General features: G+C 40.3%; 3 protein-coding genes and 1 non-coding gene across 7 annotated transcripts in view; 1 reads left to right on the top strand and 3 right to left on the bottom strand.

Moving 5' to 3' along the window:
• Positions 1 to 9,696, top strand: part of sack1hb (scaffolding CK1 anchoring protein Hb) — an 18,378-nt gene extending 8,682 nt beyond the window's left edge. The window contains exons 7-8 of one of the 2 annotated variants that reach the window (XM_085149133.1): positions 28 to 2,356; positions 2,829 to 9,696. In XM_085149133.1, the coding sequence (XP_085005259.1) occupies positions 28 to 2,356; positions 2,829 to 2,849 (2,350 nt within the window). In that variant the 3' untranslated portion in view covers positions 2,850 to 9,696. Of the gene's footprint in view, positions 1 to 27 lie in introns of both variants that reach the window. The other variant, XM_085149132.1, reaches the window with a different exon arrangement.
• LOC146493293 (synaptonemal complex central element protein 1) lies at positions 4,677 to 8,237 on the bottom strand. 3 transcript variants are annotated; one of them, XM_085149156.1, is made up of 10 exons: positions 8,114 to 8,237; positions 7,457 to 7,639; positions 6,128 to 6,202; positions 6,006 to 6,053; positions 5,839 to 5,893; positions 5,507 to 5,596; positions 5,360 to 5,423; positions 5,203 to 5,269; positions 4,990 to 5,094; positions 4,677 to 4,861 (listed from the first exon to the last, which is right to left on the bottom strand). In XM_085149156.1, exons 1-9 carry the CDS (start codon positions 8,127 to 8,129, stop codon positions 4,994 to 4,996), a joined length of 699 nt encoding a protein of 232 aa, XP_085005282.1. In that variant the 5' UTR covers positions 8,130 to 8,237; the 3' UTR covers positions 4,677 to 4,861; positions 4,990 to 4,993. The 3 variants fall into 3 exon arrangements, with proteins under 3 accessions (XP_085005282.1, XP_085005281.1, XP_085005283.1); XM_085149155.1 differs by having other exon boundaries at positions 4,677 to 5,094; XM_085149157.1 differs by lacking the exon at positions 5,507 to 5,596 and having other exon boundaries at positions 4,677 to 5,094.
• LOC146493294 (U8 small nucleolar RNA) lies at positions 6,328 to 6,460 on the bottom strand. Its single transcript, XR_014872152.1, has one exon. It is a non-coding gene; the product is annotated as a U8 small nucleolar RNA (small nucleolar RNA).
• On the bottom strand, positions 9,214 to 25,532 carry grinaa (glutamate receptor, ionotropic, N-methyl D-aspartate-associated protein 1a (glutamate binding)). Its single transcript, XM_085149148.1, has 7 exons — positions 25,398 to 25,532; positions 13,918 to 14,256; positions 13,569 to 13,687; positions 13,257 to 13,457; positions 12,735 to 12,863; positions 12,332 to 12,475; positions 9,214 to 10,970 (listed from the first exon to the last, which is right to left on the bottom strand). The coding sequence occupies exons 2-7, from the start codon at positions 14,219 to 14,221 to the stop codon at positions 10,821 to 10,823; spliced, it is 1,047 nt and encodes a 348-aa protein (XP_085005274.1). The 5' UTR covers positions 14,222 to 14,256; positions 25,398 to 25,532; the 3' UTR covers positions 9,214 to 10,820.

Raw genomic sequence — 25,532 nt, 5'->3', positions numbered from 1 at the left:
ACAATATGTACTGCACTTTCGTTACAGAGAACAGATTCAAAGCAGCCATTTTTACAGTGAAGGGCCCGGGCCAGGTTCTGGCCACGGACACTTCGACAGACTTCAAGGCCGTCCTCCGCACCTCTCCATTGACCAGTATTCAGACTCAAGTTATCGCTCAGACCAGGAGCCTCCACCTGGGCAGTATGGCAGAGACTACTTTTCATCTGAGGACCTGAGAGGACCCGAGGGCCACAACGCCCCTCCCTTAGCTGGGAGGTATGGGGGAGGATCCTCCCATAAGAGGCCAACCATAGGACAGGCGTATGCTTGTCAGAGCTCACCAACACACCCCCACCCACCTGAGAAGAAACACTTTAACAAACAATTTGATCAAGAGCATGAGGAGGACTCAAGTGCAAAGCAAGGCCTGAGAAGCTGGAGAATCCACTCCTATCTAAATACTTATGAGGACACTGGAGAAGAAGGCCTGGCTCAGCCTATGGGTCCTGATGCTTTTGATGAACCTTCTCAAGCTGTGCAACCAACTGAAACTGAAAGTTCAGCTCCACGCTATGGAATAAAAGAGCCACCAAATGTTCCTCCCAAGCCCAGACCTGATATCCCGAGGCCACGTTTTGGAAAGCCTAAACTACCTGAGAGCAGCAATAAAGACTCTGGCCTACCAACGTCCAAGGATCTACTTCCTTCCCGCCTTAGACTGGACAGAAAAGAGAGGGAGGAGGAGAAGGAAAGAGAGCCAGAGAGGAGTACAGCAAGGGAGGGGGGCACAGATGTGGAGGCGAAAGGTGGTCCAGAACTCCTTCTATCCAAACACGAGTCATTCCGGTCGCGTGTTAACCCGCTCCTTCAGCGCAGCTCTCGACTGCGCTCTTCACTTATATTCTCATCTTCTAAAGCAGAGATACACAGCAGTAGCTTAGGTCTAAAACCAGCGACGGAAGAAGATGAGGAGTTGGATTCAGTGCGCACTTCATCCATTGTGGCCCAGATCCTAGAAAAGAGGAGGTCATTATCTCGTGAGCCTTTTGATTGGCGAAGGAAGACCGAGGAGAAGAAGGAGAAAGAAGAAAAACAGGAGAAGCTAGAGGAAAAGGAGATACGGTTAAAAGATGAGATTAAACCTAAAGAGGAACCTAAAGAAACTAATGAAAAAGTAAAGACAACATTTACGCTTGAAAAACCTAAAGTCACAGATTCATCATCTCTGAACATGAATGATCCGGCCAGCCGTTTGCAGTACTTCAAAGACCTAGCTGCCAAGACAAAAGTCTCGAAAACAGAGACAGAGCCATCGCTAAAAGCCTTAGAGCCCGCTGAAAAAAGGCAAGATCTTTCTGATAAACCTCCCAACATTACAACAACTTTGAAGACCCCAGCTGTCACACTCAGTACAGCAGAGCCTGAGCAGACAAAGCCAGACATCTCAGCGAAACTGGCTGAGCTCAATAATCGCAGACCTTCAGTCAGTTCATCAAGGCCACCACTAATCTTTCCCAAGCCTTTTATAAGCTCACAGAAGCCTTCAGAGATAGTGCAGTCTCAGAAAGAGGAGAATGCATCAGAAGGTCAAAAGAAAGATCTATTCAAGTCTCTAAAGCCTCTGCATTCACCTAAGATCTTCAAGAAGGAGCCGGTGAAACTTAAGGGGATAAATCCTCGTCGCATCTCCTGCGGGGAGGAAATTTTGACCACAGATGCTACAGACGCAGAGAAGACTGAAATGAAAAAGAGTCGCTCTCACAGTTCTTCAATTCTGTCACATGAAGACTCTAAGGAAGGGCTGCAAAGGGTTATGGGCTCTACCACGTCCATCAGTACAATTGGTGAGGGAAAGGGTGAGGGTAAGACACTTGACTTCCTAAAGAAACAGACTCAGAGGCTAAAGGGATTCCTGGGACCCAAGGACAAAGAAAAGAAAACCTCGGGAGAGGATAGGGGCATGAGCACGGTCATAGAAGTCACTGACAATTCGAGCAAAAAACAGAGCTCATCGTCTAAAGATACAGCGTCTACGGCTGCTGATCAATCCACCACCAATCATAAAACATCAACAACATCTGTCACGTCCCGATACCAGCCCGCGAGCGGCTCTGTTCTGTACAGCAGCAACTTACGAGACGACACCAAAGTCATTCTGGAGCAAATCTCCGCCAACAGCCAAAAGAACCGCCAGGAGCGGGAGGAGACGGGAGGGAACAAAGATGGCGATGCTGGAGATAAAGGAACGGAGAAACAGAACTCCTTAAAAAGGAACCGATTTCTGCGACCGCAGGGCAACAACCAGGAGCGGGAGGGACTGCTGAGGAGGATAGAGAGCCTGAGGAAGGAGAAGAAGGTCTACAGCCGTTTTGAGGTAGTCTATCACAGCAAGGGAGATGTTTGTAGCGTAGATGGGAAAGCAATATGAGGAAAAACAACAACACAAAAATGTTTAGGTGTAAACCACCAGGGGAGGGAAAGGAATCCAAGAGGGAAACCAGGGTTTTAGCTTAAAAATGATATATTTTGAAATGTTTAAAAATAGTGTTTGTTCTCAAAAAGCAGCAGATGAATGTTATAAATTAGCTTTTGAGCAGTGACTGGCTAAATGTGATTGTCTTATATGTACAGTAAGAGACTGGCAAAACCACAGTTCATCACTGTTATGGATTTTTATACTACTTTAAAGAGAATCTGCTTTCAGAAAAAATAATTAACAGATTAAGCTGAACAAATGCAAACGTGATTATGGCGCAAAGAGCACGGTACGTCCTGCTGAAGGCCAGCGAGGAGGAAAGGCAGGAGGTAAAGAGATTTCACTGTTATCCCTGTTGTTCTGTTAACAGATGGGGAATAACCTGGGATAACGAAAGATGGAGGAGCGACCTTTTACACGGAAACTTATTTAATGCAAGACTATCAAAAAACCTCCACTGTCCACGTTTGTGCCAACGACACTGTGAGAGTTCCTCTGGGCCTTAACACTACAGCGTTTTCTGGATTTTTCACAAGAAGTAATAAAACTTTAAAGGATGACTTATAAAATGGTGAAAACAAACTAAAGTCATTGAGTCTGGAATGTGCCTTTTTGCCAAGACCTTGTTCTATTTTTTTTGCCTTATATGGTGACTGAGAGAAACAAGACTCTACTTGGATACTGGCTTAATGGGCCGGTACGTGTCTCAAAAAAAAAACAGAAAGGTAGCACAGGTTTACCTGTAAATGAGCTTTTGTGAACAGGACTAAAAGACGAGAAGGGAAGTGTTGCATCTGAGATTCAACAACATATAATGTGCCAGTCACAAAACATGGCACACGTGTAGTACCAGTGTTGTGTGCAGGCCACTTTGTAGCTGGAGCTTGCTTGAAACTGAATGGGAGAAAGTGTCTTTGTGGATTCACCATGTGCCAGTGGCCCATTGAGGGGTTTGCCAAAGTTCTGGTGGGGGGTCATTATTATTATTATTATTAACCCAGACAAATAACCAAAACATAGGAATAAAAAGACAGCTGATGAAGAGTAAAGGGTAGAGAAGAGTGAGATCAGAGGGTAGAGTCAGTGAGATTTTATAGAGTGTGAAAAGTGTGGGAGGAAAAAACTGAATCAGAAGGTGAAAATGTTGGGGGACTACAGTTTGGATGGATGGTAGCGGCTGTGGTGAACGTAACACACTCGACTTCTTTCTAATAAGTCATATACCCACTTCTCAGGGTTGAAAATAAAGAAATAACAATTCCTAGGAGACCTAGACGCTTCCATGGAAAGGGGAGTGGTGTTTATGTGTATTAGTGTTCGCCTCATGTAGCGTAAATAAATATGCAAGATTTCCAGTTGGCCTGAATCAGAGTAAATAATAAAACAAAAAACTGACCTCCGTTTTCCTTCTTGAAAACCAAGAATTACCTCTGCAAGAAGGTATACAAGGAAGAACAGGTATATTACACAGTACTGGAGCAGCACCACGCTTCCTTACATAACTCATTTAACTCCTGAGACCTACACCCTGCACAGGATTCCTAACTCCTTTGTTGGTCAGCACAAACTATTAAACCAAAGATTTACTGGCCCTGTGCTGCCTGATAGCTCGACAGGGCATCAAACCACTTACGGTTCACTGTGTTTTTGCTGAGTACGTCAAAAAAGATAAAAGTATATGTTGTATGGCTGTAAAGACACTTCTGGGTGAGGGTGGGGTGACACTTGTTTTCTACACAGGATTATGCTGTAAATGTTTATGTTAAAAAAAGGGGGATTGTTTATATTTTAAGTGATGAACTAGATTGTGATCGCCCTCACTGCGCTCTGAACGTGCCTTGTGTTTATTTTGGATTATTTGAATTGAAATGTGAGAATGTGGTTTGTCTGTAAAATAGAAAAAAGAAGTAAAAAGAAAAAGCAATTGGCATTAATTCGGGGAAGTCATTGTTGCACAGGTTTAATGTGTTCTTTTTTAAACCTCAGATAGTATTACATTTTGTTTGAAATACTGCAACAAACTCTTGCATTAAATCTCTTTTAAAATTGAACGCAACTGTGTCTCTGTGCATAAACATGAATGAATATATATATATGTATGTGTGTGTGTGTGTGTGTGTGTGTGTGTGTGTGTGTGTGTGTGTACACAGCAGGTGTGCATGTAAACTGCAGGGAAGGGTTGTGCTACTTCTAGGATTTCAGAGTGATGAAAACAATGTTACAACAATTCAAACAGGCTTTATAGTTTTTAAATATATGAACACAATAACTAACCTAGTATCAAACAGATGACATTATATAGCATGTCTCTATGTGAAAAACACTAAGAGATCAACCAGAATTTATCCGTACAGAACATATATTATATGATATCAGAAAAAACATCAGAAATACCCAGAATTCTGTGGTCAGATATCTCAGCTGGATGTCAGGGGTATAAATAATCACTTAGTTTGCAGGATTCCGGCTGATGAAGCTGACAAGACAGATGTGTAATCACAGCATATACCTCTGATTCTTTAAATCAGAGCAAATTTACTCCTGAGTCTCTGCAGCTGCTTCCTGAGCCTGCTTCTGGTTCTTCATCTTTTCCAGCTCCTCATCGAGGTTGTGCAGCTGAGTGAGCTTTAGTTTTTCTGTCAAAACACAGAACAAATTCAGTGACAGTGCTGGAAAGTGAAAACAAACGCTGTATTCACACACATACAACATTTGTGCTGAGAGAAGAGTGCGGAGATGCTTACCAGCTGCCAACAGCTGGCTCTTTGTATTCTCAACACTCTTTAATTCATCTGGGAGTCTCTCTGGAGTCTGAGTAAAGTCATAATAATAATATAATAATAAAGTCACATTTGAATCTTCTCACAAGAGTTGTGGAGAGAATTTAACACAAACACTTACAAAGACATAGTGCAGATTCTTGTGCTGGTCTATCAGTTGATGAAGCAGGTTTTCAAATCTCATCCTGCAGAAACATGAGTTTCTAAATGTGTAACAACAGCCAGAGGTTTTTCACAGAAAACGAATCGTTGCACTATTAAACAGTACCGCAGTTTCCGGTGTTTAAGCTTGACATCCTGCATTTCATATCTATACTGCTCCAGCAGCTCCTCAGTTTTCTTATTCAGTTGTAAATGTCTGAAACACACACACAGCAGTATCGGGCTGTACAACATTTTCTAACTATATAAAGATTCAACCCCAAATAAAATAAAAATTAAAAAAAAGTATCCAGGATGTTAAAAAAAAAGACAGATTACTGCCATCTAGTGTTCAACATCAAAAAACACCAATGAAGCCCATTGATGGTTCAGCAAAGAATGCTCCTTATGACTGGGCAGATCCAGTAAATCTCTTCAAACTTTCAGCACAGAGCTCACCTGGTAGCGTCCTGCTCAGACTCTTCACACTGAAACTGCAGCTTATTGCACACCTCTGAAGAAACAGACGAGCAACTATGTTCATCAGTGGGCTCACATTTAATGCCTGGACACTTATAAATGATGAACTATACGTGTACAACTGTTTGCCACTAGCACTTGCATACCTTCCTTTTCTTTGTGGATTGCCTCCAGTTGGAAGACTTTAGTTTGTACTGTGAATCAAGGACAGTATCTCAGCTGCTGGTTTAGTAAAGACTGTGTGAAGATCATTAATTTTGTGTCTTACAGTTTTCCAGCTCCTTCTCCAGTGAGTCACTGACTGACTTTATCTTCTCAATTTCTTCTTCCAGGGCTCTTTTACCTTAAATTGAGAACAACAGTGCCATATACACACACACACAGCACAACAACATTACAAAACACAGGTCTCCCAACAAACAACACAAAGATACTTTGCAAAACACTAAAATTACATTTCACATGTTAATCAGAATGGCTCTTAAGGGGTGTTGCTGTTCCCCAAAAGAGGGAGATACTAATCATATCTCATAGCCCTCCATTCATCATATTCTGCAACTCCATAAATGGAGTAACAGGTAAGGATATACCTCACTGACGATACCGAATCATAGTTCACAGAGACATTATCAACAACGCACATGCATGCTTTACTCACGGTTTTAAATTTCTGTGTAAATATTTAGCACTTACATTCTGCCTATAGCGCTATAAACAGCACGGATGTTATGTAAATTTGTAAAGAAATTGAGCTATATTCTATAATATTTCTGTTAAAGTAAACACGGGAGCGCGTGTTCATTAGCATATCGCTATATACTGCGCTCTCATTGGTGCGCATAAATAACGTTTCTATCCCTCCGTAAAAAAATTGTTAACGTGTTTTTCACGTTGTGTGCGTGTCTCATCACTTGAGGAAACATGAAAACGTTACAAATTCGCATGCTATCGCGATTTTTGTCTAATATAAGGAAAATTATACGGGGCTTGCTACCGGAATCGGAACACGTGACCACCTCCCATTTGGATAGAGACACATTATGAGCTGACAGACGGACTGATTTGTACTAAACACATACTACTTAGTTAGATGCTTAGTGCTCCTACAGATCAAGTGAATAAGCTCATTATTCGACAGATAAAAATGACGCCAACAGCGGATTTATTAGTTATCTACAGGCCTTTGTATAACGACACGCATGCGCGTCGCTATCGCAAGTCAACACGAGACGGAAAGACACGACAACGAGTTCGCTTGCTTTACACGAATCCTTTGACTAAGCCAAATTTACTGCAAACACAGCAAAACCAGGCCCACAAGGCTTCCGATAAAACTCAGAGTCGTTTATCATTATTATTATTTATTAGTAGTAGTAGTAGTATCATCATTATTATTATAGGCGAAACATTGTTCGTCTCCCTAAAAACTCGTCTGAAAAAACCGGGGAGAAAAGGATCACCGGCAGATGCCGCTATTTAGTCTGAACAGTCTTACCGTAAACGTTATATATCTGCCGTCCAGTTAAGTTATTTCATTTATTTTCATTTAGCAGCTATTCAAAAAAACATCTGATAGAACAGATCAATCATACATTACCCTGTTTAAGCTTCCCGAGTTTTCCGATCAGCTGTTCAACCTTTGGCTCGTGCATTTGTCCACCTGAAGTGCACGGAACCGTATCAGCCCCGAGGTTTTGAAGTTTATCAGTGTGCAGTGAAACGTCAGCTGGTTTACCTCCTCTCAGCGGTTTCACATTAATCATGTCCTCGATGCTGAACCCTGTCACGTAATAAAGTGAAACGTTAGAGTCATGAAAATTTGTAATAACTTTACCTTTCTATAATATTCTTACTTACTCTGGTTATAATCTGGTAATAAGTACAAAATAAATAAATAAATAAAGAGTTACTTTTATAAATCATCTTTAACATGAGGTTAAACTTAAGCAGGTAAGGTTTTCTGGCTAGCTTGAACACCTGCCCGATAGTTAGCCAAGTGGAAACGCTAGCTTTTAGCGTTTTAGGCTAACCTAAATAAAGACTTATTTAGGCTAATATGAGAGCCTTTAATGTTTAAATTAAGATGATGGTAGAATATTTCACAAAGAGGTTATACTTAAGGGGTAAAATACTGAACATTTACTTTAAAACCTTTGGCAAATATGAAACCAACGGTTGTTTAGCTTTTTTTTTCAGGTTATTTTTTTTAGATCAGTGTAAATTTCTCTCTCCAGCTTAATGTACATCGCTTTACCTTCGAAATCACTCATCTCTATCCTGACCACCTTGTTTTCTTTAACTAACCACAAGAGCAACTGACAGCTTAACTGACGCGCTAAGTTTCTCCTCCTTGCTCCTCATTGGTGGGGCGGCAGCACGAGCAGCAGTACTGACGGGCGCGTGCACAGCACTGCATGATATTTAGCCCTTTTGCTTATTTATAGCGTAAAACTTAATATTACAATAAATAAATCATAGCTGAAAAACAGGGTGGTATGTGCTTTACCTGGTAATTACAGTTTCACTATAAATGTTTTTAATTAGTAGCAAGACAGGCTGTGCTGATGGAATTCATCTCTTTAATGTGATGCGGGAAACATATGTTCGTGTCCGAGTGCATAATTCATTATTTAAAATAATGTATTCAATTATGACTGTTGGAATTTTTTCAATACCCCCCCCCCCCCCCCCCCCACATGCAACTGTCTAAATAAACTGACAAAGAAGACTATTAAAAGGGTGATTATAATATGTTATCATCATTATTATGTGCATAATACACTTATTTTTAATAATTTTTATTATTTTAATTTTTGCTAAAATACTAAAAAAATGTCCTGAAATGTGATGTTTCTAGGATGTCAGGGTAGCACAAAGGTTTTTATTCATCAATTTTTTGAGTGAAGTTAACCAGAGCAATATGGAAGCTCGTTTCCACCACTAAAAAATGGATTTAATAAATTCAGTGACTAAACGAAAGGGTAAAAAAAAGAAAGAAGAAAAAAGAAAGACCATTTCAGTAAAATTTGATTACTCAAAAATGTTTTCATTTTCTCACCATTTCCAGTACTAAGGCTCAGCTCTAATTTGTAAAGACTTTGTGATACCAACACTGAAATTTTAATATAACAAAATGTTTGTCCTTCCAAAAGGCAAATCAAATTTGGGGTTTATATTTTCCTCCCTTTAGTGGCAGAACCAGTCTTCCACAGAGCCAACCTACTGCACTGGCTGTGCTTTGTTTTGTTTTTTTTATTTAAAACAGATAAGTGTTATTAATAAGGCCCAGAATTTTGTATTTCCTTTACGTGATCATTTTATCACAACTGAAACACAAAAATCAACACACAGAGCTCAAACTTGTTAATCACTGTATCCATTTTAATGAAAAGCCAAACAGCTGTGTAGGGGGGTTTAGTTCAAGTTTGATTTGATGCAAATATACAATGTGAACAGACCTACAAAGCCCAAAACTTACTTTACCTATACACACCACTAAGGAGCTCTATATACAGACATGTTAGTTGAATACAAACACAGGAATTTTAAAAATAGTCTAATTGGGGTTCAATACACCAATGTGTCCCCAAAACAAGAACAGCTGTACTGTGTACATTTTTCACACATGCAGACGAGGAAAGGGTCATGCAAGGGGTGAAAAAAAATCAAAACAAGTTAGAGAATAAAAATATTGTTTCATTCAACTTCAATGTCCTTGCATGTACTTTGGCTTCCAGTGCGTTAAGATTTATTCTGTGAGTTTCACTTTAAAAAAACAAAAAAAAAAAAACCAACAAAACTGCAGTCAGTAAGTAATGTTTTCAAAATGCTATTGTGTGATGACGTTACAGTCTCCAAGTTTCCTCTAAACCTTGCACCAAATTCAAAGAAACCCCAGTATCTACCACAAATTCAAAGTTTCATGTCTTTAAAGCCCAGTACCTGTCTACATTAGTTTTTAAACATGGACAAAAACTGCAAAACCAAAAATAATATTAGTTATCATGACAAAGAAACCCATACAAAGTAATTTTTAATTCACATTAATGACCCCCCCAAAAAAGGAGTAAATTAAAGAAACGGGGAAATTAAGAGAACATTTCAGGTTTAGAACAAGAAAAAAGAAAAATCCTAATTTTTAAAAGATATTCTGTAATAATACAATAATTTATGTTCATTTATGTTACACATCCAACAACAAGCTTCATTCTTATGCCATTCAAAACAGCTTTTACTCGTTGCTGGACACATCCATATAAATTACTCCAGCACATCTTTCAGAGGTAGGGGGGATACTGGCATCATATACAGTAAAACACATTAACTATTTACAGCTGTGACAAGCAAGCTAGAGGCATTCCTCTTATAGTTGTAGATAACCATACCACGTCTTTAGTTGTGTTTCCAGTTTGCCATGCAGAGTTACTTTACACCAGCAGGCTGAAAGGGAGAGACAAAGTTTGTGAAAACAGACAGTCGAAGGAAGATGGCATTTCTATCACTAACTTCTCTTTAGGCAAAGCTGGTTTCATCTGTGTGTCGGCATAATCATTCCTGCTCTTTTTCTATTCAACTTCTGCAGCAGAGCCTGCATGTTTAATTCTGCCATACGAGAAGTCGAGGTGTAGGTATAGACATAGCCATCTGTGTTAATAGAAGCAGAGGACAGTTAGAGCAAGCACAATGGTCAAAGGTGAGGACAGATGATTATGCTCTGTCATTAATTGCAATATTTTTATTCCACTAAATAAATAGTGCCCCTCTCAGCTGACTGTCAAGACCAGCTGCATCATCTCCTCAGCACCTACTACCTCTTAAAAATAGAACTCTGTGTGATGGGAGAGGAAACAAAAGGGGGATCAAATAAAGTAATGAAGTCAACGAGAAGGGGCATTTTAGCAACATTTCAAAATAAAGGGAGGCGTTCCCCATCTCCCAGCTGTTCTCCTCTAGGTGCTGCCTCACTCGCGGGAGCGTCCCACGATTGCCAGGATGTAGAGGAAAATGTTGATGATGTCAGTGTAGAGGTTAAGTGCAGCAAAAATGTATTCCTCTGGACTCAGGGCCAGCTTCTTGTTTCCCAGGAGAAGCTGAGTATCAACAGCCAAAAACTGCACAGACAAAAGATGGAATTAGTACACTTTGTATACAATCTATTTGGTCGTCAACTGTTACTTCACATACTGTGGCCATACACTGATAAGGCATTGCATTGTGACCACCTGCCTAATATTGTATTGAACCCCTTTGTGTGGCGATATCTGGCACCAAGATGTTAGCAACAGATCCTGTGAGGTGGGGCCTCACATCCCACACATGCTTGATTGGATTGAGATCTGGGCAATTTGGAAGCCAAGTCAAATGGGTTGTTGTTCCCCTCAAACTTTTGCTAAACCATTTTTGTTTTGTGGCAGGGTACATTATTGTGCCAAAAGAGGCCCCCACCATCAGGGAATACCGTTTCCATGAAAGGGTGTCAATGGTCTGCAACATTGCTGAGGAAGGTGTTATGTGTCAAAGTAACATCCACATCGATGGCAGGACCCAAGGGTTCTCAGCAGAACATTGCCCAAGGCATCACATCGCCTCCACCTGCCAGGTAAGTGGCGCACATGCACCTGGCCATCCACACGAGGTCAAAGAAAACACGATTCATCAGACCAGGGCAGTTCTGATGCATGTGCGCCCTGACTGATCAGTGGCTATGCAGCCCTATATGCAACAAACTGTGATGCTCTGTGTATTCTGACACCTTTCTGTCAGAACCAGCATCAACTTTTTCAGCTGTTTGAGTTACAGTAGCTCGTCTGTGGGATCGAACCACACGAGCCAAGCTTTGTTCCACATGTACATCAATGTCCCTGTCACAACAGTCCAATGAAGAAACACCGTTTCTTCATTGGACTGTTTTTGATACAGTGACCACTGTGGACCGGGAACACGCCATAAGAGCTGCAGCTTTGGAGATGCTGTGAAACAGCTGTCTAGCCATCACAATTTGTTCCTTGTCAAACTTGGTCAAATCCTTACAATTGCTGATTTTTCCTGCTTTTAATGCATCAACTTTGAAGAGATTAACATTCCCTTGTTCCCTAATATATCCCACCCAATAACAGGTGCCATGACGAAGAGTTAGTTAGTGTTACTCATTTCACCTGTCTATGGTCATTATGTTATGCCTCATCAGTGTATGCTGCCTTAAACTGCCATTTGCACAGTGAACATGATAATGTAAGGTATATTGTTTTGCTTTAGTTAATACTGTCATATATATTTAAAAGTGACCTCAGTTTTGTAAAAGTTTACTTTGTAATCCTTGCAAGCCAAATATTTCTCACCATTTAGCAGGGCACAAGAAATGCAAAAAGCTGACAGATAAACCACTTGGATGCATAACAATCCTTCAAACTCACAAGTATTTGTTTTTCCTTTTTTTTGTACATAGAAGACGAGATATATGTGTGGCACTTACGCAAGTGAAGAGTAGCGCTCCCAGTGAGGCATAGACGATGTGCAGGATCTTGTGGCGGATGAAGATGCACAGGATGGAGAAGAGCAACAGCACGATCAGACACACGAACAGCACGCCCCGACAGGAAGTAAAGTCATACTTGCTCTGTAAAAGAAAAAGAAAATAGAACAGAGGAAAATTAAAAGCAAGACGTTTAAAAATGGGAAACACGGCACTCTACGGTTAAAGGAATGTAATTCTGAAGTAGCTTTTATACACAGTCTGAGTATTTGCTTGTTATTGACTGGGTAAAACACCACAGTGCGAACAAAAACAAACAAATGATCTCTTAAGAGAATGATGTTTGGATGCTTTTATGGACACTCAAACACAATTACAGAAGCAGCTATCTGCACGTGCTGACCTGTAGCGAGAAGAGGACGACGGTGAAACAGACCACCGCGGTGATGCCCACAGCCATGATGACGCTGTCTGTGTCATAGAAGCTAGCGATCATACCCACCATGTAGGAGAGACTCAACGTCAGGATGGACTGTACGAAAGAAAACAGACAAATTACTTATAAAACTGTTTACAAAGAAACATTCAGCTTTCAGAGTGAGAGAGGTCACCTCTTATTATTACTATAAAATCAATCTTAACAGGACAACCTTGTGTGATTTCCATCTGGCCTGTTTTGATGTTTATTCATCTAGATTAATTTGATGTGAGATGCCCAGTTTTGGCAGTATCAGCTATATGATGGCACTTACTTAATGAGTCTTAAAAATACATTTGAAAAGCTCAGCAGCAAGCAGTCCATTTCCAGAAATCAAGGCCTGCAGCTAGCCAAAAATACAGCTGCAGAATGGAATGTATATATAACACTCCTTTCACAACTGTCTAAGCTGTAAAAGGAGTGGAAGGAGTTTGGAAAAGTTCTCACCAGAGCAACCAAATTCCAGGGGTGCTTGCGGCGGAAGTCACCACAGCAGCTGAGGACAATCAAAGACACGAAGAAGACTGCGTAGGACACGTAGTACGTCCACGTATTCTTACGCACAAATAACTTGGCTTCATCGACAAAGGTGAAGACAGCAACAAAGGAGAAAGTGATCAGCAGCTGCACAGTGAGAACCATGAAGACCTGGAAATAAGAAGGAATTAATTTACTTTGATTAGGGGTCTTGTTTTGGTTGGATTATGTGTTCACGTCAGTTATGTTCTATATTCATCTGGTAGAAACAGAGGAACCTACTTTTCTGATGAAGGCTTGTCGGATGTTCTTGTCCTCGAATCCGGAGTTGGTGAACTCATCGTTGTCGTAATAAGATGGAGGCCCGTCACCATGGTAACCAGGGCTACCTACAGGTGGTGCTACGAAAACATTAGAGTATGATAATTTGGGATTAAAAAGGGCAGAACAAATGATGTTTTAGCACATTTTGACTGTCATGTGTCATTTTGTTAGCTAAGTACGAGCAGAGTGAATATTTAGATCTGTGGACTGGCATTTATATACTACTTTTTGACTCCTATTGCTCATTAAGAGCTCTTTACACAGATACACTATTAGTTTTCTAATGATCTTTAGTGTAACCACTCACCCATGGGGTCTCCAGGAAAGCCTGGCTGTGCAGGTCCTTGCTGATATGGCCCCTGAGGGTACGGTCCCTGTGGATAGGGCATCTGAGGGTAGGGACCGGGAGCGAAGCCTGGGCCTGCCTGGGGAAAGCCAGGCTGTCCGTATCCGGGCTGCCCATATCCGGCTGCTGGTGGGTACGGCCCCCCTGGGGCTTGGCTGTAGTTTGGGGGGGGCACACCGAACCCTAGCTGAGGGGGTCCATAGACATCATTATGAAGTGGGTTGGTCTCACCCATTATGGGATACCTACTCTTGTCCTGGGACATGATGTAGAGAAAAGCTCACTCTGCTTCAACAATCTCTGAAAAGCAGAAAAGCAAAAATATAATGTAACTACTTACAAATATATGGCTCGCAAAATCGCTAGCCCGACGTCCCGGGGCTAGCAATTTTTCCAGTCGGGCTACCAAAATCTATCTCTGCCCTGCCCGTCGGGCTATCGTAGGAAGGAAAAATATATGTCAATGCTTTTGCATTCTTTCGGAAATGTAGCTGGGTAATTATGTCATTGGCATCGGTGAGCCACTGTCAATATGTGACATATTGAAATCGCATTTGAATTTGCGCTTGTTTTTTGCTTTCACTTTGCAGTCGCGCGAACTGTGTATAGAGAGCGACAGTACTGATTGGTGAGTGACAATAATTTGCGCACCAATTCCTCTGACATCGTCTTATCAATCGTTAGCTTACTATGCAAACATGACAAGTGAAATCTCCCGCAGCAAGCTTAAACACGTGAGAGGTTGATCGCGCAGAGAATCACTGAGCGTTATGTGAGTGCGTGTGTAAAAGCAGCAGGATATATATTTTAGTTCTGCTGAGCCAAATAAGCCAGGTCAGGGTGAAGAAGTGACCACAAAACGGAAAAGTTATGACAAATCAGACTATAAGGCAAAAAGAAAGTGCAGCTTTATGGTTTCATGGACAAAAGAATTTCTGTGGCTGCAATATGACAAGCTATATAACCAGGGGTGCACATAAGTGGTCCGCAGGTGCGCATTCGCTGTCAAAATAAGAAACGCGCACAAGATAAGAAGTTGCAACCCGTGTTTGCGTACATAAGATTTTCTGGAGGAGGACAGACATTTGTTTAGAACTCTTAAAGATGTCGAAGAAGCAAGCTCCTTTAACCAATTACTTTGGTTTTCCTCCACCTCCAAAGAAATGTCAGGAGTCCGAACTGCAAAAGAAGCGCGTATTCTCGGAAAAGTGGTTGCAGGAGGTGAGCTGGCTTCAAACAAATGATGAACGCACAGAGATGTGGCGCAGAATGTGCCGTGAAAATCCCACTCTAGCGGACAAAAACAGTGCCTTTTATATGGACGCAAACGCGCGTTGCAACTTCTTATCTGGTGCGCGTCTTTTATTTTGACAGCGAATGCGCACATGCGGACCACTTATGTGCACCCGTGTAAATAACATAATGTTCTGCCGGGTGTGTTGTTGGTTTTCCCTTGATTTCTGAGTCAACAAGCGCCTTTGTTACTGGGACCAGTCATTTTAAGAAAGGCCCCCATTAGAACCCATGAGAAATGCATTATTGCTCAGTCTGCAATATCTTTCCCAGAACAAACACCAATTGCAAATAACATACTAAAAATAAACCTGAGAAATCTGTTTAGAACAGCGTACTATGTTGCAAAGAGTGAACTACCACTGGCAAAATTTAGCAGTCTTTGCAAACTTCAAAAAGCAAATGGCCTCGATCTTGGTTCCACTTGCCTCTTACCCGTGACTTCAGTGGAAATTTCAAATTCAGGATCTGACACAGACTGATTCATGTTCTTCACAGTTCTTACAAGTTCATAGAAATTTCTGTTCAATTAGAACCAAGTATTTGAGTTGATGATTGTCATTTTTATACAATGTTGTAATTTGTGTTTCAACAATTTTTTGATTAATGTTTTGTTTCCGTTACAATATTATACTTTAATGTATAATATTGTAAAGGAAACAAAACAGGAAACAAAACATCAATCAAAAAATTGCTCTCTTTTTTATTCGGGCTACTTAAATTTATTTTGGGCTACCAAAAACTGAAGAGTTCCTGCCCGAAGGGCTACCAGGGATTTTGAAATTTTGCGAGCCCTGAATATGTACAGAATAAAAGCACATAATGTAACACCAACATTTCAGCCAAACTGGCAAAGACACAAACACCGCATCTGCTTGATTAAAAGGAGAGAGGCGAGTAAACAAATTCAACAGAGGGAAAGGCAAAGGCACTAGGCAGACCAACAGGATGTTCAAGTTTTGTTTCACAAGCAAAAAGTCAGCTATTTTATCATTACCCGAGCAAGAGCAGGCCTAGAATTAGTGTTAGCTTGCATTATTCAGGCAGCTGAATGTCTGCCTCTGGGTGCCATCACATGAAGATCTGGTTCTTGAGACAGTTACATCAGTGGTAAATACTACAAACATACTGTTTTATGTTGTTGTAACTAGGGCTGGGCCATATCATACCGTTCACGGTAATACCGGTGTAATGTTGGGCAACGATAAGAAAATGAAATATCGCGATAGAATATGGGTAAAACGCGCATGCGCAGTGCCTTTGTTTACATACGCACATGGCGGCGATGCAGAATGAGAAGAGCGAAAGTGGATTGTTGAATGAAACGGATGAACCAGAATTGGTTTGTAAAAATGCTGCAACTTCAGTGGTGTGGAAGTGGTTTGGCTTTCATCCATCAGATACACAACAAAGCACTATTTTTGGTAGCGCATGCTAGCGGACTGTCGTTATTACCGTGTTTTTTGGAAAATACCGCACACTTAAAACCAATCCTTTGTTTTTTCTGAAAATCGACAGTGCCCCTTATAATCCCGTGTGCCTTATGTATGAATTCTGGTTGTGTTTACCGACCTCGAAATTATTTTATGTGGTACACGGTGCTCGGAAATCTGTCAAATGTTTTAGTACGACTTTGCTAAGCTACGAACCCGCACTGCTTGATGGACTGTCGGAGCATTACGGCTATCGTAGGCAGGAGCCTCGCGGAGTGATACGTACTGTGCTTCAACATAATATTACTGTATTGTGTGTGTATAACCTCTTTTTAAGTATTGTGGATATTATACATGGTTATGCTGAGGATATGTCGGCCAATTTTTACTGGAAATGCCTTTTGGTTAAACTGTCAGCAAGGAGTCAGTTAATTTTTTATATAACTTTAATGAACTTAAAAAAAGCTGCTTGTTTAATTGAAAATACATTGATTTTTTTTTTTTTTTGCACTAATAAAGTTGAGGAGTTGTAAAGTATTTTGTCTAGTGTCAATTATATCGTCAGTTATATTGTTATCGCCAATTTTCAAGTGTATATCGTGATAAATATTTTTGGTCATATCTCCCTGCTCTAGTTGTAACTGTGAAAGAGGCACTCACAGCTTCACAGGTGTGTAGCTGGTCTCTAAGTGAGCTGGGTGTGGTCCAACCACTAAGTACACAAGGGTGTTTGAAGCAGGTGTTGCACACTCAGTAACATCATGTCTATAGGGTGAACTTCTTTTTCTTTCAGCTGTACATTTGTTTGAATTTAATGTTTCAGTCTGTTTAAATCTACTCTTTGCCTCTGTCAGAGCACTTTGTAAATCGTAAAAGTAAATAAAATCACAGTATTAAAAGCCAGGCTAAGTCTATAAATAGATGTGGTGACAAGCACATGTCTTCTGTTTGTGCCACTGAAGCACAGCAGAGGTGGAAGAGACCAAAGGGTATGACCTCAGACTGTGGTATTTCAGTGTGAACCACTGTAGTGCAGCATGAGTTAATGTCAGGAAAAAAAATGGCCAAAGGTTACTGTCCGAACACTAGACAAGACACTTGCAACACACTCCTCTGTGAAGAAAGATAAGGGGAGGAGTGTCTGATAGTCCTAAGTATACAGAAGTACAAACCAACATAGAGGGGAAAAAAACAGGAATATGTCACAATGTTACACAAGTTGGTGGCAAAGACTGCACCAACTGTCTTTGCCACTGCAAGACTGCAGAAAGACAATTTGACAATACACATATTTAGCCAGATAATGACAGTACACTAACATTGTTTGAGTGGCCCCACTACTACTCTTAAAGGGATAGTGTATTATTGTTACCAAGACATCTGAAGTAGGTAAAATAAAGGAGTTTTTCTTTTCTTTTCTTTACACAAACAACAGATGAATCTTTGCTACTACAGATGTATGAGGTTTTGTCAATAAATCCGATCTGAGCGAAAACTTTCAGAAGAATGACTGGCCACCCTGATATCTACTTAAAGCTGTCATGGATGTGAGAGGAAAAAGGAAAAGAAACTACAGTACAAACATTGCTCACACACCGGTGCTGACAGTGTTTCCATGGATGCAGGTGCCGCCTTGGTAACTGTATGTATTATTAATCTGCTTCAGGAGGCAACCTGACATATTGGCCATTACTGCAGTGACCCTCCTCCCACCTGGGCTCCCCGCACAACTTGGGTCAACAGGTTTATATCCTGTAATCTGTAATCTATAATGCTAACAAGGCATCTAAAAGCACAGAGCTCCACAACAGAAAACAAAATTACTCTACAGAGAGGTGCACAAGGCAAGCAGTCGCCATCTTACAAATGTGCTGTGCAGGTTTCATAATAAGGCCTGAAGTCCCCAGAGGAGAACTTGCTCAAAGGGCAGGGAGCCAAAAAGCCACTGAGTCAATTGCTGAGTTCAAAAGAACACCCGGGGTGCTATTCATTATGTTAACGTTTGCCTCATGTCCTCTCCTTAAATTGGGAAAACGTTCTCTCTTCCCCATAATAAATTACTTTCTAATCTGTTAATTTGACCTTGACCAAACAAGGAGAGTGGAGGCTTCTAGGAGCTTAGAGAGAGGAAACCTTTTTTTTTTAAATCAAGTGCATGACATTTAAATGCCACTGCTTAGAAATGAATATTTCTACCATCATTGGATCTTATCCTTGCATCACTTAAACCATTTTACACATCCAATCAATGAGAATGAAGATGAGATATCCTCCACATTTGCCTTCAGCCACACATGTAGTAAACAGTAGGAGATAGCCAGCTTTAGATACAATGTCCTTTTCTGGAAATACTGCATCGGGTTTATTTTTAGGGTGACACTGTGGTAGTGTGTACAAGAGAAGAAAATCACCCTGTGTTAGGACTATAGCTCTATTCTTACAAAGCTACAACTGGGTTATGGAGGACCAGAAGAGTCATACACATTGACATAAATCTTTTCATGAATGAATGGATATCTAAATTGTGCAATAAAATATTAATTAGTAAATTAAGTTGCAAATTAACTGTTAATGTATTCTATTTATTTAGACATTCAAGTAATGCATTATTTGAATATTTAATGGACAATAAAAAGAGTAGTTATAAATACATTTTTCAAACTACTAATCCATTAATAAATAGTTCAAATACAAAAAGGATTTACAAAAAAGTCAGTAAAAACATTTTCAGGTTCAAAAAAAAAATTTAAATAGTATTTTCAAAATCTTTTAACGTAAATGGATTAAAAAAAATCAAATTAGGAATACAGTTTTTCAATTCTATTTCTTTTCCTGGTAGCTATTGGACTAGTTTCTCCATTTAGCATTTCCATGGCTCTTTTTCTCCTTTTGAAAGTCAGAAAAAAAGAACCCATGTGTTGTGATGTAAGAAGCTCTTCAATAGGATGTGACCTCCTGGATGTTTAAATCGATGAATTTTACTCTGATAGCTTTGCACGGCTAAGGCATTTCTTAGAAGTGTTTGTGCATGCTCAGGCTGATGTTAGAGTGTGAAAATATTACATCCCAGCAGTAGTAGCTAGCTGACATTTTTTAATAAACTAATGTGCTTGTCACAAGAAGCTTAAAGCAGCTAAAACCGTTAGAACCAGGAAGGAGCCCTGTTACAATTCTACACAGAATTACAGCAATGGCTGAAACCTACAACCTTAAAAATGAATAAAAAGCTGTCTCTAAACACTCATCAGTTCAGATGTTTTTACACTACTTTCTGACACTTAAGAGTAGGGATGGGTACCGGTATCCGGTGCCATCATGGCACCGGTTCTGACATAAACGGTAGTAACCAGACCGAAAAGCAGCGCGCATTTCGGTGCTTTATTTCGGTGCTTTTTTTTTCCTGAGCTGTGATACACTTTCTTCTTCCTTACATTTCTATTGGCGGTTGGCAAACAACTGAAAGGTGCATTACCGCCACCAACTGGTATGGAATGATACACTTTAGATTCCAGTGGGTCGGGTCACGGGTCCAGGTACGTACGTTCTTTTAGAGCAGAGCTACAGATTAAAAATGCCCAAGGCAAAGCGGTCAAAAGTCTGGCTGTACTTCACAGCAAAAGATGCAAATTCAGCAGCCTGCAACAAGTGCTTTAAGGTGATACTGTCAAAGGAGGTCACACTTTAAATCCGATGAACCTAGCCCTGCCAGTGTAGCAGAAATGATGATGGCAGCAGCAGCCGTTCTTCTCTGCGTGAGTAGCTTAATGTTGTTCGTGTGTAATTTACGTTGAGTAAGCTAACCGCGTTATTAAATTAATGCATGTAACGTGAACTAGCAAACACCATCATAGCTACATGCGGCTGTCTTCTTGTTTGATGGCAGATACTCCCTTCACCCTGGCCAAAAAGGCTAAAATGACCGAAGAAAAAGTGGAAAACAGCTAAACATGAGAGGTTTTTGGACAAAGTTTGTGTTTTTTCCATTGTTTAAGCACTGCTTCCAGCCCAGAGTGATACCATATATGCCCTATACCTGCAGAAAAGACTAACATTGTTATCTTTTTACAAAAAAACAGCTGAACATGAGAGGTTTTTGGACCAATTTTGTGTTTTCCATTCTTTAAGCACCGGTTTGGGCACCGTTTAAGCACCGGCACCGTTTCAAAAGTACCGGTTTGGCACCGGTATCGGATAAAACCTAAACGATACCCATCCCTACTTAAGAGTTAAAAGAATTGAAATAATGATACAAGTCAGTCCAAGTAAGTCACTGAAAACAGATGACATGTACCGTTTTTAGTTGTTACATGATGGCTGTTCAGGCCCACTTTTCAACTTTTAGTTTCACTTTTCAGTCAGCATACTACTGGCACGTAGAAGGTTGGGCTATGTGCTGCTACTTTATTGAAGGACTGCACACAGGCACTTCTGCGTAGGTTTCATATTCTTCACTGTTTACAGCCAAATATAAATGCATACAAAAATGCACAATGAGAAGCAATGGTGGAGCAGACTGCAGGTTACCTTTATAATAATAGAGAAGCCTGTGGTGTTTAGACTACATGTACAAAACTGTAAACAGTACAAATACACTGAGTACTGAAAAAAAATACAGAGGTGGATGGAAGTATCCATTCATTTCCAGATCAGTCTAGTAAAAGTTGTTTACTCTTTCCCCTTCCTCTCTTTTCAGAGCACACCGAATTAACGGTGAGTGTTATGCAACACTGCTCCATTTCACTCTGGCAAATGCATCCGGACTCCAGTGTGCATCCTCATGATCCCTATCTGTCCATCAGTAGGACAGTGCAGTGAGACACTGCAGACAAACAAGCTGGCAGTGCTTCACAGTGACAGTCTGCATTAAGATCATAACAGATTACAATCATTATCTGAGGAGTCAAATCCCTCCCCGAACAACAATGGTTGCATAAGAGGGATGCAGTATACACCCAGTAGCATATTTTTGTTAGATTTCTTGAAGAATACAATATGTGGTCAATGTTAGCTTACATAAAAAGATTACCCTCCCCTTGTATAGACAGAAATATTAGTCAATTAAAGTAGCCCTGGTGAAACTATATAACCAAAGAGGCCTTAACTAATTATGTGAGTCACCCAAAGCATGTGATATCCACCCCGTCCAATGTTTACAAAAAGTGTGAGTGTGCAACTCACGGACACTTCATGTACACTTTTCAAAGCTATACACATCTCCATTTTATTAGTTACTGGTTTTAACTACTTAGGGTTTTTTGGGGGGTTTTTTGTTTAAAAGGGAGCTTGTTAGGCTTTGAAGTCCATCATTAAAGATAACATTAAAAACTGAGAACATGAAAGAAAATTTTGAACTTCACAAAAAAGCAGCTTCAAAGTCCTTGTAGCTGACTGCTCGCTTGCTTCTCTTGAGTAAAGCTAAAACTTCAGGATCTTTTTCTATTAATTTGTAACAGCTTAATGTAAATGATTACCTATATAAAACTTTGGTAAAATTTATCTTTCCCAGTTGCATAAATTCAAAAAACATCAGCTGTTTTTATATTCATGTTACATTTAACAGCCGTGACATCGCACTGTGTTTTTGATGCTGAATTTATCTGCACTGCTCTGTTTGTGGCTATGTAGAATGGATTACCTCCTATAATCCAAAGTAACAACACAGAGTTCAAAGAACACGACAATAATGTCAGAAATACACATTAACCCTCAAGTTCAAAAGTTCAATTCAGCAACCAGTAACCACAACAGTTTCACTTCACCGTCTGGGAAAGAGGTTGGTACAGTCACAGTTTTTTTTTTTTTTTTTAAGAGTGAGTTTGAGGCATGGTTTGTACAGCTTTACAAGCATTACGTGAGAGATTTCAAATCCTCTTAGGACAGACGCTCCATCGCCGTGGATAAAGACAGTGCTGCTATCCCTGGCTTCTGCTGATAGCTATTGCTAGTGGAATTAGGTTGAACGGAGGAACTCAGTGGGCTAGACAGAGAGCCAAGTTAACACAATTAGGCTACCACAATACATCAACAAAACCACATTCAAAACATGCCTGAGCCACACAAGAAGACAAAGTGACAAAACAGGAACAGCTGCACAAAGCAGTGGGGCCAGTATGGAGGTGAAATATCTGGCACTGCAACAACTTCAAATGAGAAGTGCTACACTTGAAAGTCCAACATATTTAAAAACAAAGCATACAACACTCCTGTCTGAGCAGGAACCCTTTGCTTTTCTTTTAGTCGCTGTAGCATGACTAGGTGATATCATCAAAATAAATGCTGTTTCACAGTCACATGGTGTGCATGTAACTCTGCTGCAAGCCTGTTTTGCAACATAAAAAGACACCACATGCTTTAAAACCACTACAGAGACAGCTGTGCTTTAAACCAAACCCCTCAGCTGACACTGTTCATGTCCTATTAACGAACAGTTAACTGGACCACTTGGCTGAGAGAAGCCTACACTGAGTTGCTTCCTACCAGCCAGCCAGGGCAGCAGTATAATACTGTCATCGTGACATACCATGTCAGCAGCAGCTTTGACTTTGTCAAGCCTGCAGACACCTTGCCTTGTGGCAGATGGATACACTTTAGGTAGGTAGGTTAGCACAGAATAGCAACAGACTGCCGCCACTGTGACATAAAAAAAATCTACTCAGTTTCTTCTGAAAGTAGAAAAATTACATCATTATAATGATATTTATTTTGTTCTCATAGTTCTATATTAAGAGTTACATATTGCATCCATTTTCTCATTTGACGTAATACTCTCTCATTGCCGTGTGAAAGTTAAACAACATAATAATGAGATACTGAGTTTGTAAGCTCACAATATTAATGTAACTTAGACAATAGAGTGCTGTAGCAAAACTGCAACTACAAGAAAGCTATTTATTACTAGCTCAGAGTTAAAAATCAAATATTCACTCTCTGCGGGGTTGCCAGTTTCAGGAGGTGGTGCTGGCAAGAGAGATGAACTGTTGGTTGTGTGTCCAAATCTTATGCATCTCCAAATGTTTGATGCAACTCCTCTACAATATTTCATCATCATCAGTAAAACACTACAGCCATATAGAATTCAGTAATCAAGGTATAAGATAGATAAGACAGATAAAATAGATCTTTATTGTCACTGTTACCAGAACAATGAAACGCAGTTTGGCATCTCTCCATTTGCGGCTGTAAGTTTTTACATTCAACATTCAAGCAAGTTACTAAGCAAGTTAACCTACAACTGTACAATATTTTTCTCCACATATCACAGGATCATGGTTTTGTCTTTCTCTGTACTTTATCATTACTCCTGTCAAATGAAGAATTGACAACTAAAACTGTCAATAATTTATTTGGAGGTTTGTAATTACAAAAACAACCGAAGATGTCGCTTCTTTACCAAACTGGGTATATTTTAAAGGTGTGTGAATTACTCGTGGAGGTTAGAAACAGGACATGAGTAATATAACACAGTCATAGTTTCTGTTAAGGTTTTAGAGCACATATCTCAAAGTCTAGGCCAAATCTAGCACCCTATATCAGGATAACCTAGTTTTTATTGTAGCCTCTCCTTTTTTTCCCACATTGTATTTTTCCATGTTCAGCCCTCTGAAATTTTTTGTTCAACGCCTGTTACATATATGTGCAAGAACAGTGGTTTACACATACACATAACTAGCAAAAGAGCCTTGGTTCGTGTACGGCGACTCTAGGATACAGCAGTATATCCTAACAGTTTGAGCTGGAGGGAGCCAGAAGTCAGAGTTTCTTTCTTCCAAAAAACATAAACAAAAAAAAAACAAAACACCTTAATATTTGTCAAGGTGTGCACAACCAGTAAAAACTAAAAGTATAATTTAGTATATATATAACTATGATGACACAGAAAGATAGCGATTTCATGTGACTCAGCCCGGATTCTACCTTCTGAATCCTAGTGATTAAATAATAAAGCCACTGCTATGAATACTGCGATATCTGCTCAGTCGCACACTGAGAAACACCACAAATACTGGTAAATACGACGCAAACTCACTGATAAAAGCACCGAAATGTCAGAAAGACTAAACACAAACAGAAATCCGGACTAAAAGTGGAGCAACGCGACATGTTTAGATGAGGTGAGCGACTCTAAACCAAAAACGAAAGCATGCATCGAGCGGTCTCTCTTTTTTTTCTTTTTTCTTTTTTTAAAAAAATGCTGCACCTGTATTTAGGCGCATCCCATGCAGGCCTCACCAGCGCTGATAAATGCGACACTGCTACCATCTACTACATGGCATTCACGAATGTTACGCCCAAGCTGGCGAGACCACCATTAATGTCGGAGCGTGGATAAACTACGAGCTTGTGGGCCACAGACACCCGACAGCACAGAGCTAGCCTCGCCATGATGAATCCAATCTGGGTTAGCTACGTTTTTCAGACGCTGACCACACGCCTCGCCCCCAAGCTGAGGACACCGAGAGCTCCTTTTAAAGCCAAACTGCAGTTACACAGACCTTTTGGTATCTGCGTACAAAATGATTAACTAATAACCCTAAATAACAGCATGTGTTTTTGGAATTTACTGCTTTCTATTCCTCTGACAGTTGGCGATAGGCAAGATGCTGACGATTGCTAACAAAAAAGAAAAAGGCGCTCATCATCCATACGTGTTTAATAAAGAGGAAAAACTACTAATAAAACACAAAATACTCATTAATAAACATTACAGCTATTTACCTGAGGTAAGTTTACTCCGAAGTAACTGCCGAAATGTACTCTCGCCGTCTCCTCCTCCTCCTCTCTGCTCGCGCTGGGTTCTGGACAACGGCCCCTGACGTTTTCGACACAGCGTGGTCACGTGTTGTGTGGGAA

This window comes from Neolamprologus multifasciatus, chromosome 22 (assembly GCF_963576455.1).
Source record: "Neolamprologus multifasciatus chromosome 22, fNeoMul1.2, whole genome shotgun sequence".
Classification (NCBI taxonomy): Eukaryota; Metazoa; Chordata; class Actinopteri; order Cichliformes; family Cichlidae; genus Neolamprologus; species Neolamprologus multifasciatus.
The sequence above is the reverse complement of the archived record's forward strand: the minus strand, read 5'-3'. Positions and strand labels throughout refer to the sequence as shown.